Here is a 12,830-nt window from a genome sequence, read left to right on the forward strand (position 1 = left end):
GTTAAAGATGTTTTCTATTAAACTTATTTTAATAGTGTTCGTGGGTGGGGACTATCTGGAGCCATAATTCAGTGTGGGTGAATAATTGGGGCCATCATAAAGTGTGGAGAAATACAAGGACCATCATATGTAATTGGGATGCCCACTGGGGGCAATTCAGTGTGGGTGGACTATTGGGTCCATCAATTAGTGACGGCGGACTACTGTGGGCCATCATACATTGTGGGTAGACTACTGGGGGCTTCATTCAGTGTTGGAGGAAAACTGGGAGCCATAATACAACGTTGAGAGGCTACTGCGAGCCACCATACATTGTGTGGGGAATACTGTGGGCTATCATGCAGTATAAGGGGAATACTGGGGACCATCTTGCAGTGTGAAGAGGATACTGGGGCCATCATACAATGTGAGGGAAGGATACATCAAACTGTTTTGGGGGGGATACATAATTCAATGGGTGGAGTACTACTTGGAGCCATCATTCAGAATGGGGGAGGCTACTGGGGGCCATCATACAGTGTGGTGGTCCACTGAGGACCATAAAATAGTGTGAGCACTTACTGAGGGCTGTCACACAGTGTGAGGGCACTATGAGGCCCATAATACAGTGTGGGGGCTACTGACAGGCATTAACCAGTGTGAGAGCACAACTGGGGGTCATCATATAATGTGGGGGGCTACTGAGGGCCATAATACAATGCGAGAGATATTAAAGATCATCACACAGTTTGAGGGTTGCTAAATGCCACCACACAGTTTGGAGGCTACTAAAGAAAATCACACAGTGGGGGGCTACTGAGAGCTGGCATACAGTGGAGGGGCTACTGAGGGCCATCATACAATGGGAGGAGGCTACAGTGGGGCCTATCATTCTGTATAAAGAAAGCTGTGGGTCCATTATGCTGTGTATGTGTGAGCAGTGGGAGGCGTAATGCTGAGTAGAAAGGGTCTATATACACATGTGCTTCTCACAAAATTATATCATCAAAAAGTTAATTTATTTCAGTTCTTCAATGCAAAAAGTGAAACTCACATCTTATATAGAGTTATTACAAACAGAGTGATCAATTTCAAGTGTTTATTTCTGTTAATATTGATTATTATGACTTACAGCCAATGAAAACTCAAAAGTCATTATCTCAGTAAATTAGAATACTTTACAATACTTAGCTCGAAAAATGATTTTAAAATTCTAAATGTTGGCCTACTGAAATGTATGTTCAGTAAATGCACTCAATACTTGGTCAGGGTTCTTTTTGCATCAATTATTGCATCAAAGAGGCGTGGCATGGAGGCGATCAGCCTGTGGCACTACTGAGGTGTTATGGAAGCCCAGGTTGCTTTAGCAAACTTCAGATTGTCTGCATTGTTGGGTCTGGTGTCTCACCTTCCTCTTGACATTATCCCATAAATTCTCTATGTGGTTAATGTTAGACGTGTTTGCTGGCCAATCAAGCACAGTGAAACTGTTGTTTTTAAACCAGGTATTGGTACTTTTGAAAGTGTGGACAGGTGGTAATTCTGCTGGAGAATGAAATTTCCATCTCCAAAAAGCTTGTCTGCAGAAAGGATCATAAAGTGCTCTAAAATGTCCTGAAAGACGGCTGCACTGACTTTGGTCTTGATAAAAAACAGTGGACCTACACCAGCAGATGGCATGGTGCCTCAAACTATCACTGATTTTGGAAACCTCACACTAGAACTCAAGCAGCTTGGATTGTGTTCCTCTCCACTCTTCCTCTAGACTCTGGGACCTTGATTTCTAAATGAAATGCAAAATTTACTTTCATCTGAAAACAATACCTTGGACCACTGATCAACAGTCCAGCTCTTTTTCTCCTTGGCCCAAGTAAGAGGCTTTTGGCGTTGTCTATTTGTCATTGAGTGGAGTGATACAAGGAATGCAACACATGTAGCCCATGTCCTGGATACCTCTGTGTGTGGTGGTTCTTGAAGCAATGACTCCAGCAGCAGTCCACTCCTTGTGAATCTCCCCCAAATTTTTGAATGGCCATTTCTTAACAATCCTTTCAAGGCTGCGGTTATCCCGGTTACTTGTGCACCTTCTTCTACCACACTTTTTCCTTCCACTCAACTTTCCATTAATATGATTGGATACAGGACTCTGAACAGCCAGCTTCTTTAGCAATGACCTTTTGAGGCTTACCCTCCTTGTGGAGTGTCATTGACTGCCTTTTGGACATCTGTCAAGGCAGAAGTTTTCCCCATGATTGTGGAGCATACAGAAACAGACTAAGGAACCTTTTTAAATGCTTAGGAAGACTTTGCAGGTGTTTTTTGTTAATTGTTCTAATTTACTGAGATAATGCCTTTTTGGTTTTCTTTAGCTGTAAGTCATAATCCTCAATATTAACAGAAATAAACACATGTGTAAATCAAAAACACTGGCGCTGTCTTAGTCCACTGTGGTTTATAAGCCGCTGGCACCCTGGCAGATGGGATGTGCAAATCTGCCCAAGAAAGCTATGGCTCAAGGATAATGGAAAAGGGGCTGCCGCGCTAATACCAGTGTGCCAATGCACAAACTTAGTGACTGTATGCCTGTAGTCACTACAAGTTCCGAAGTTAATAAAGCGGCACTTACTTGTTTGTGCCTGAAGTTCCTGGAAATGCGGCTAGCTGAATTGAGTCCACAGTTGGGGAGCATCCTCCGGTTACACAGAAATGGCTCCTGTGTCCCCATCTGCAAGATCCGGCGGTCAGCCTCGGCCAAAGGTGCCGCCGTGTAGTAGCGTGAATATAAGCAGCGAGAAATAAACGCTTGAAATAGATCACTCTGTTTTTAATGACTCTATATAATATGTGAGTTTCACTTTTTGTATTGAAGAACTGAAATAAATTAACTTTCTGATGATATTCTAATTTTGTGAGAAGCACCTGTAGGAGGACTCAGGAAACATTATTAAATGTTAAATGGACACTTAAAGGGATTTGTTAGCAGGTTTTTGCTACCTTATCTGAGAGCAGCATAATGTAGGCAAAGAGAAGCTGAATCCAACAATGTATCACTTAGTTTCCTGGGTGCAGCCCTTCTCACACATTCAGAGCTTTTAGATTTAGGATGAAGCAGAGCTAAGGAAGCTAACCACACCTACATCAGTCTCTCAGTGTACAAAGTCCATAGACAGTGAGGTGCCCATCACAGGAGGGGGTTGTCTGGCAATGATAATCTCTTCATGATAAATACTTCACAGTTAGTAAACAACAGCACTTTGACAAGTGACACATCAGAGAGGGACCCACTCTGATTTTTCCAGCCCACCTCACCCCCAGATGAAGGCCTAGCTACGCCTCTGCATTATATTGCGCTACATAGCTAAAATCATGTTTTTTATGAAGCACACATTATTATTATTATTATTATTTATTATTATAGTGTCATTTATTCTGTTTATGCTGTATGTCATCTGCTCCTGTATATTGTATATACCTATGTGTCATCTCCTCCTGTATATAGTATATACCTGTATGTCATCTCTTCTGTATATACTATATAGCTGTATGTCATCTCCTCCAATATATAGTACAGTTAGGGCCAGAAATATTTGGACAGTGACACAATTTTCGCGAGTTGGGCTCTGCATGCCACCACATTGAATTTGAAATGAAACCTCTACAACAGAATTCAAGTGCAGATTGTAACGTTTAATTTGAAGGGTTGAACAAAAATATCTGATAGAAAATGTAGGAATTGTACACATTTCTTTACAAACACTCCACATTTTAGGAGGTCAAAAGTAATTGGACAAATAAACATAACCCAAACAAAATATTTTTATTTTCAATATTTAGTTGCAAATCCTTTGGAGGCAATCACTGCCTTAAGTCTGGAACCCATGGACATCACCAAACGCTGGGTTTCCTCCTTCTTAATGCTTTGCCAGGCCTTTACAGCCGCAGCCTTCAGGTCTTGCTTGTTTGTGGGTCTTTCCGTCTTAAGTCTGGATTTGAGCAAGTGAAATGCATGCTCAATTGGGTTTAGATCTGGAGATTGACTTGGCCATTGCAGAATGTGCCACTTTTTGGCACTCATGAACTCCTGGGTAGCTTTGGCTGTATGCTTGGGGTCATTGTCCATCTGTACTATGAAGCGCCGTCCAATCAACTTTGCAGCATTTGGCTGAATCTGGGCTGAAAGTATATCCCGGTACACTTCAGAATTCATCCGGCTACTCTTGTCTGCTCTTATGTCATCAATAAACACAAGTGACCCAGTGCCATTGAAAGCCATGCATGCCCATGCCATCACGTTGCCTCCACCATGTTTTACAGAGGATGTGGTGTGCCTTGGATCATGTGCCGTTCCCTTTCTTCTCCAAACTTTTTTCTTCCCATCATTCTGGTACAGGTTGATCTTTGTCTCATCTGTCCATAGAATACTTTTCCAGAACTGAGCTGGCTTCTTCAGGTGTTTTTCTGCAAATTTAACTCTGGCCTGTCTATTTTTGGTATTGATGAATGGTTTTCATCTAGATGTGAACCCTTTGTATTTACTGTCATGGAGTCTTCTCTTTACTGTTGACTTAGAGACAGATACACCTACTTCACTGAGAGTGTTCTGGACTTCAGTTGATGTTGTGAACGGGTTCTTCTTCACCAAATTAAGTATGCGGCGATCATCCACCACTGTTGTCATCCGTGGACGCCCAGGCCTTTTTGAGTTCCCAAGCTCACCAGTCAATTCCTTTTTTCTCAGAATGTACCCAACTCTTGATTTTGCTACTCCAAGCATGTCTGCTATCTCTCTGATGGATTTTTTCTTTTTTTTCAGCCTCAGGATGTTCTGCTTCACCTCAATTGAGAGTTCCTTTGACTGCATGTTGTCTGCTCACAGCAACAGCTTCCAAATGCAAAACCACACACCTGGAATCCACCCCTGACCTTTTAACTACTTCATTGATTACAGGTTAACGAGGGAGACGCCTTCAGAATTAATTGCAGCCCTTAGAGTCCATTGTCCAATTACTTTTGGTCCCTTGAAAAAGAGGACGCTATGCATTACAGAGCTATGATTCCTAAACCCTTTCTCCGATTTGGATGTGGAAACTATCATATTGCAGCTGGGAGTGTGCACTTTCAGCCCATATTATATATATAATTGTATTTCTGAACATGTTTTTGTAAACAGCTAAAATAACAAAACTTGTGTCACTGTCCAAATATTTCTGGGCCTAACTGTATATACCTGTATGTCATCTCCTGTATATAGTATATACCTGTATGTCATCTCCCCTGTATATAGTATATACTTGCTGTATGTCATCTCCTCCTCTATATACCTATACGTCATCTCCTCTTTTATATAGTATATACCTGTATGTCATCTCCTCCTGTATATAGTATATATGTGTGCCATCTCCTCCTGTATATAGTTTATACCTGTAAGTCATCTCCTCCTGTATATAGTATATACCTGTGTGTAATCTGCTCCTGTATATAGTATATACCTGTGTGTCTTCTCCTCCTGTATATAGTATGTACCTGTATGTCATCTCCTCCTCTATATAGTATATACCTGTGTGTCATCTGCTCCTGTATATAGTATATACCTGTGTGTCATCTCCTCCTGTATATAGTATATACCTGTGTGTTATCTCCTCTGTATATACTATATACCGGTGTGTCATCTCCTCCTGTATATAGTATATATCTGTGTGTCAACTCCCCTGTATATAGTATGTACCTGTATGTCATCTCCTTCTTTATATAGTATGTACCTGTATGTCATCTCCTCCTGTATATAGTATATACCTGTGTGTCATCTCCCCTGTATATAGTATATACGTGTGTCATCTCCCCTGTATATAGTATATACCTGTGTGTTATCTCCTCTGTATATAGAATATACCGGTGTGTCATCTCCTCCTGTATATAGTATATATCTGTGTGTCAACTCCCCTGTATATAGTATGTACCTGTATGTCATCTCCTCCTGTATATAGTATATACCTGTATGTCATCTCCTCCTGTATATAGTATATACCTGTGTGTCATCTCCCCTGTATATAGTATATACCTGTGTGTCATCTCCCCTGTATATAGGATATACCTGTCTGTCATCTCCCCTGTAAATAGTATGTACCTGTATGTCATCTCCCTTGTATATAGTATATACCAGTGTGTCATCTCCTCCTGTATATAGTATATACCTGTGTGTCATCTCCCCTGCATATAGTATATATGTATGTGTCATCTCCTCCTGTATATAGTATATACCTGTATGTCATCTCCTCCTGTATATAGTATATACCTGTATGTCATCTCCCCTGTATATAGTATATACCTGTGTGTCATCTCCTCCTGTATATAGTATATATCTGTGTGTCATCTCCTCCTGTATTAGACCTCGTTCACACATTATTTGCTCAGTATTTTTACCTCAGTATTTGTAAGCTAAATTGGCAGCCTGATAAATCCCCAGCCAACAGGACGCCCTCCCCCCTGGCAGTATATATTAGCTCACACATACACATAATAGACAGGTCATGTGACTGACAGCTGCCGTATTTCCTATATGGTACATTTGTTGCTCTTGTAGTTTGTCTGCTTATTAATCAGATTTTAATTTTTGAAGGATAATACCAGACTTGTGTGTGTTTTAGGGCGAGTTTCATGTGTCAAGTTGTGTGTGTTGAGTTGCGTGTGGCGAAATGCATGTAGCGACTTTTGTGAGATGAGTTTTGTGTGGCGACATGCGTGTAGCAACTTTTTGTGTCAAGTTTCATGTGACAGGTTAGTGTAGCAAGTTATGAGCAGCAAGTTTTGTGCATGGCGAGTTTTGCGCGTGGCGATATTTATGTGTAGTGCATTTTGAGTATGTGCAAGTTTTGTGCGAGGCAACTTTTGCATGTGTTGCAACTTTTGTGCATTTGGCAATTTTTCCGCGTGTGCAAATTTTGCATGTGGCGAGTTTTCCATGAGGTGAATTTTGCACGTGTGGCGAGTTTTGTGTGAGCCTAGTTTTGCATGTGGTGAGTTTTGCACATGGCGAGTTTTGAGCAGCGACTTTTGTGTTTCAACTTTTATATGGCGAGGTGGGTGTATGTGTGGTGTAATGTTTGCTGAGGGTGATATGTGTTCAAGCATGTGGTAGTGTGTGGTGCATTTTGCGTGTGTTCATATCCCTGTGTGTGGTGAGTATCCCATGACGTGGCCTCACCTTAGCATCTGTATGGTACATACTCTTTGGCGCCATCGCTCTCACTCTTTACGTCCCCCTTCTTCACATCTGGCAGCTGTCAATTTGCCTCCAACACTTTTCCTTTCACTTTTTCCCCATTATGTGGATAGGGGCAAAATTGTTTGGTGAATTGGAACATGTAGGGTTAAAATTTTGCCTCACAACATAGCCTATGATGCTCTCAGGGTCCAGACGTGTGACTCTGCAAAATTTTGTGGCTGTAGCTGTGACGGTGCAGATGCCAATCCCGGACATACACACATACACACACACACATTCAGCTTTATATATTAGACTAGCTGAAGAGCGCGGCATTGCCTGGGCATAGTAAAGATCTGTGATTAGTTATAGCACCTCACTTCTCTTATTTTCCCATCACGCCTCTCAATTTCCCCCTCACATCTCTCATTTTCTCCCTTACACCTCTCATTTTCCCCCTCACTCCTCTTATTTTCCCCCTCACTCCTCTTATTTTCCCCCTCACTTCTCTCATTCCCCCCTAACACTTGTCATTTTGACCTCACATCTGTCATTTTCCGATCACTCCACTATTTTGCCTCACTCCTCTCATTTTGCACTCACACCTTTTCATTTTCACTTCACACCCCTCATTTTCACCCCAGTATATACATGTTTGTCATCTCCCTTATATATAGTATACACCTGTATGTCATTTCCTGTATATAGTATATACCTGCATGTCATCTCCCCTGAAAATAGTATACAGTTAAGTCCATATATATTTGGACAGAGACAACATTTTTCTAATTTTGGTTATGAATTTTAAACCAAACAATTTAGATGCAGTTTTAGTTCCGACTTTCAGCTTTCATTTGAGGGTATGCACATTAAAACTGGATGAAGGGCTTAGGAGTCTCAGCTCCTTAACACGTGCCACCCTGTTTTTAAAGGGACCAAAAGTAATTGGACAATTGACTCCAAGGCTATTTCATGGACAGGTGTGGGCAATCCCTTCATTATGTCATTTTCAATTAAGCAGATAAAAGGCCTGGAGTTGATTTGAGGTGTGGTGCTTGCATTTGAAAGGTTTTGCTGTGAAGTAAACATGTGGTCAAAGGCGCTCTCCATGCAGGTGAAACAAGCCATCGTTAACCCCTTACCGGCATCGGACGTACTATACCGTCCGATGCCGGCTCCCCTGCTTTGATGCAGGGCTCCGTGGTGAGCCCGCACCAAAGCCGGGACATGTCAGCTGTTTTGAACAGCTGACATGTGCCCGTAATAGGCGCGGGCAGAATCGCGATCTGCCCGCACCTATTAACTGGTTAAATGCCGCTGTCAAACGCAGACAGCGGCATTTAACTACCGCTTTCGGCCGGGCGGCCGGAAATGACGTCATCGCCGACCCCCGTCACATGATCGGGGGTCGGCGATGCTTGTGAATGGTAACCATAGAGGTCCTTGAGACCTCTATGGTTACTGATTGCCCGTCGCTGTGAGCGCCACCCTGTGGTCGGCGCTCACAGCACACGTGCAATTCTGCTACATAGCAGCGATCAGCAGATCGCTGCTATGTAGCAGAGCCGATCGGGTTGTGCCTGCTTCTAGCCTCTCATGGAGGCTATTGAAGCATGGCAAAAGTAAAAAAAAAAAGTTTAAAAAAATGTGAAAAGAATAAAAAAAACATAAAAGTTTAAATCACCCCCCTTTTGCCCCAATCAAAATAAATCAATAAAAAAAATATCAAATCTACGCATATTTGGTATCGCCGCGCTCAGAATCGCCCGATCTATCAAATAAAAAAAAGTATTAACCTGATCGCTAAACAGCGTAGCGGGAAAAAAACTCGAAACGCCAGAATTACGTTTTTTTGGTCGCCGCGACATTGCATTAAAATGCAATAACGGGCGATCAAAAGAACGTATCTGCACCGAAATGCTATCATTAAAAACGTCATCTCGGCACGCAAGAAATAAGCCCTCAACCGACCCCAGATGATGAAAAATGGAGACGCTACGAGTATCGGAAAATGGCGCAATTTTTTTTTTTTTAGCAAAGTTTGGAATTTTTTTTCGCCACTTAGATAAAAAATAACCTAGTCATGTTTGGTGTCTATGAACTCGTAATGACCTGGAGAATCATAATGGCAGGTCATTTTTAGCATTTAGTGAATCTAGCAAAAAAGCCAAACAAAAAACCAATGTGGGATTGCACTTTTTTTGCAATTTCACCGCACTTGGATTTTTTTTCCCGTTTTCTAGTACACGACATGCTAAAACCAATGATGTCGTTCAAAAGTACAACTCGTCCCGCAAAAAATAAGCCCTCATATGGCCAAATTGATGGAAAAATAAAAAAGTTATGGCTCTGGGAAGGAGAGGAGCGAAAAACGAACACGGAAAAACGAAAAATCCCCCGGTCATGAAGGGGTTAAGCTGTGAAAACAGAAAAAACCCATCCAAGAACTTGCTACAATATTAGGAATGGCAAAATCTACAGTTTGGTACATCCTGAGAAAGAAAGAAAGCAGTGGTGAACTCATCAATGCAAAAACACCTGGGCGCCCGCGGAAGACAACAGTGGTGGATGATCGCAGAATAATCTCCATGGTGAAGAGAAACCCCTTCACAACAGCCAACCAAGTGAACAACACTCTCCAGGAGGTAGGCGTATCAATATCCAAATCTACCATAAAGAGGAGACTGCATGAAAGTGAATACAGAGGGTTCACTGCACGGTGCAAGCCACTCATAAGCATCAAGAACAAAAAGGCTAGACTGGACTTTGCTAAAAACATCTAAAAAAGCCAGCACAGTTCTGGAAGAACATTTTTTGGACAGATGAAACCAAGATCAACCTCTACCAGAATGATGGAAGGAGAAAAGTATGGTGAAGGCGTGGTACAGCTCATGATCCAAAGCATACCACATCATCTGTAAAACACGGCGGAGGCAGTGTGATGGCTTGGGCATGCATGGCTGCCAGTGGCACTGGGTCACTAGTGTTTATTGATGATGTGACACAGGACAGAAGCAGCCGAATGAATTCTGAGGTATTCAGAGACATACTGTGTGCTCAGATCCAGCCAAATGCAGCCAAACTGATTGGTCATCGTTTCAAACTACAGATGGACAATGACCCAAAACAGAAAGCCAAAGCAACCCAGGAGTTTATTAAAGAAAAGAAGTGGAATATTCTTGAATGGCCAAGTCAGTCACCTGATCGCAGCCCAATTGAGCATGCATTTCACTTGTTAAAGACTAAACTTCAGACAGAAAGGCCCACAAACAAACATCAACTGAAAACCACCGTAGTGAAGGCCTGGCAGAGCATCAAAAGAGGAAACACAGCATCTGGTGATGTCCATGAGTTCAAGACTTCAGGCAGTCATTGCCAACAAAGGGTTTTCACCCAAGTACTAAAAATGAACATTTTATATTAAATTATTGAATCTGTCCAATTACTTTTGGTCCCTTTAAAAAAAGGGTGGCACATGTTAAGGAGCTGAAACTCCTAAACCCTTCATCCAATTTTAATGTGGATACCCTCAAATAGAAGCTGAAAGTCTGAACTTCAACTGCATCTGAATTGTTTTGTTTAAAATTCATTGTGGTAATGTCTACAACCAAAATTAGAAAAATGTTGTCTCTGTCCAAATGTATATGGACCTAACTGTATAAAAGTTTTGCAGTGTCAATTTAACAATCAAATTTACTACGGTATGATGAACTGGAATAAAATTACTAATATCACACTTTACAATTCTATTCGTATAAGACAATGAACTGCTTTGCGTTACCTGCCCTGCACAGTGGAATGTTGCAATATTCCCATCTAACATTAGGATCTGTTGTAAAACACCATGGACGCTCATATTCTCCTCCAGGGTTCCTACAATAATTTTCTGCGTTATACAGCTCTTGGAAAACACTAGGCATCTTTCTGTGTAGGTGAGGTAGCTGAAAAAAAAAACATTTCCATGAACAATATAAGTGTCTGAACGCTTCATGTTTCTGGAAAAACTCATATGCAGAGAGACATTGGTGCAACCTCTGCAGCTGCCCAATAGGTTGGGGGCCTCTGTCATTCTTAAAGATTGCACATAAGGGCTGGAGCTAATAAACGCCAGAGCTCCCAATTACGGGTGAATAATTAGAGATAAAAAATTACGTTATATACTCGAGTAAAAGCCGAGTTATTCAGCACATTATTTTGTGCTGAAAATGCTCCCCTCGGCTTATACTGGAGTGATGGTCCCAGAAGACGGAGGGGGAGCGTCAGCGGCGGAGCAGCAGGTCACAGGAGGCAGGAGCCAGGTGCAGTGGTTAAAAGCCTGTGCCCACTACTAAAGAGAAATGATTATTCACTGTGCTGGCAGTGAATATTTATTTATCTTTAATAGCGAGCACAGTAGTCGCAGCCGCCGCCTTCTGCGATCACGTGTACCCGCTACTTAAGGGAATGAATATTCACTGCCATCCATGCCCGTAGGTGCTGGCACTGGAACAAGACACTGCAAGGGAACGCGGGGATGGTAAGTAGGAAGGATTTAAACAAAAAATGTTTTTATGATGGAGGCCATGCATAAAAGGATAGGGATGAGGAGGCCATGCATACCAGGATGGGGATGAGGAGGACATGCATACCAGGATAGGGATGAGGAGGCCATGCATACAACGATAGGGACGAGGAGCCATGTATACCAGGATGGGGATGTGGAGCCATGCATACCAGTATAGGGATGAGGAGCCATGAATACCATGGTATATAAACATAAGGATGAATGACCTCGGGGAGATCAAAACATCAAACACCGCGGAGACACCATCACGTGTTTCTCAACGCAGTGATCCAGAACACTGCCCGCATCCCTTGTGGGAAATATGCAAATGCATGTAGAAAAGCCACGGAGACACCATCACGTGTTTCTCAATGCAAGCAGTAAAGAGCCAGGTCTTTCTTTGGGAAGGAACAACCACGGGAAGGGCAGCATCCATAAAGGAAAACCACCTATGCCAAAACATGGTATCCATCCACAGACAGCTGTTTCGGGATATTTGCCCCTCATCAGTGTGGGCCAGGCTATTTACTGCTTGTGTTGAGAAACACGTGATGGTGTCTCCGCGGCTTTTCTACATGCATTTGCATATTTCCCATAAGGGATGGGGGCAGTGTTCTGGATCACTGCATTGAGAAACACGTGATGGTGGCTCCGCGGTGTTGGATGTTTTGATCTCCCCGAGGTCATTCATCCTTATGTTTATAGTCCTTTTACTAGGCACTGCTCCTAATAGCCAGTTTCCTACTCCACACTGATGAGGGGCAAATATCCCAAAACAGCTGTCTGTGGATGGATACCATGTTTTGGCATAGGTGGTTTTCCTTTATGGATGCTGCCCTTCCCGTGGTTGTTCCTTCCCGGTGAAAGACCTGGCTATTTACTGCTAGCGTTGAGAAACACGTGATGGTGTCTCCGCGGCTTTTCTACATGCATATGAATACCATGGTAGGGATGAGGAGCCATGCTTACCAGGATAGGGATGAGGAGCCATGCATACCAGGATAGGGATGAGGAGCCATGCATACCTGGATAGGGATGAGGAGGCCTCAGGCCATGCGTACCAGGATAGGGATGAGGAGCCATGCAGATCAGGATAGGGATGAAGAG

At 42.6% G+C, this 12,830-nt stretch overlaps 1 protein-coding gene across 1 annotated transcript in view; it reads right to left on the reverse strand.

The window, feature by feature from the left end:
* Positions 1 to 12,830, reverse strand: part of MUSK (muscle associated receptor tyrosine kinase) — a 331,368-nt gene that overhangs the window by 22,611 nt on the left and 295,927 nt on the right. Inside the window, exon 13 of the mRNA XM_069745513.1 lies at positions 10,962 to 11,121. Within this exon, the coding sequence (XP_069601614.1) occupies positions 10,962 to 11,121 (160 nt within the window). The remainder of the gene's footprint in view (positions 1 to 10,961; positions 11,122 to 12,830) is intronic.

The sequence above is a fragment of the Ranitomeya imitator genome, chromosome 1 (assembly GCF_032444005.1).
Source record: "Ranitomeya imitator isolate aRanImi1 chromosome 1, aRanImi1.pri, whole genome shotgun sequence".
NCBI lineage: Eukaryota > Metazoa > Chordata > Amphibia > Anura > Dendrobatidae > Ranitomeya > Ranitomeya imitator.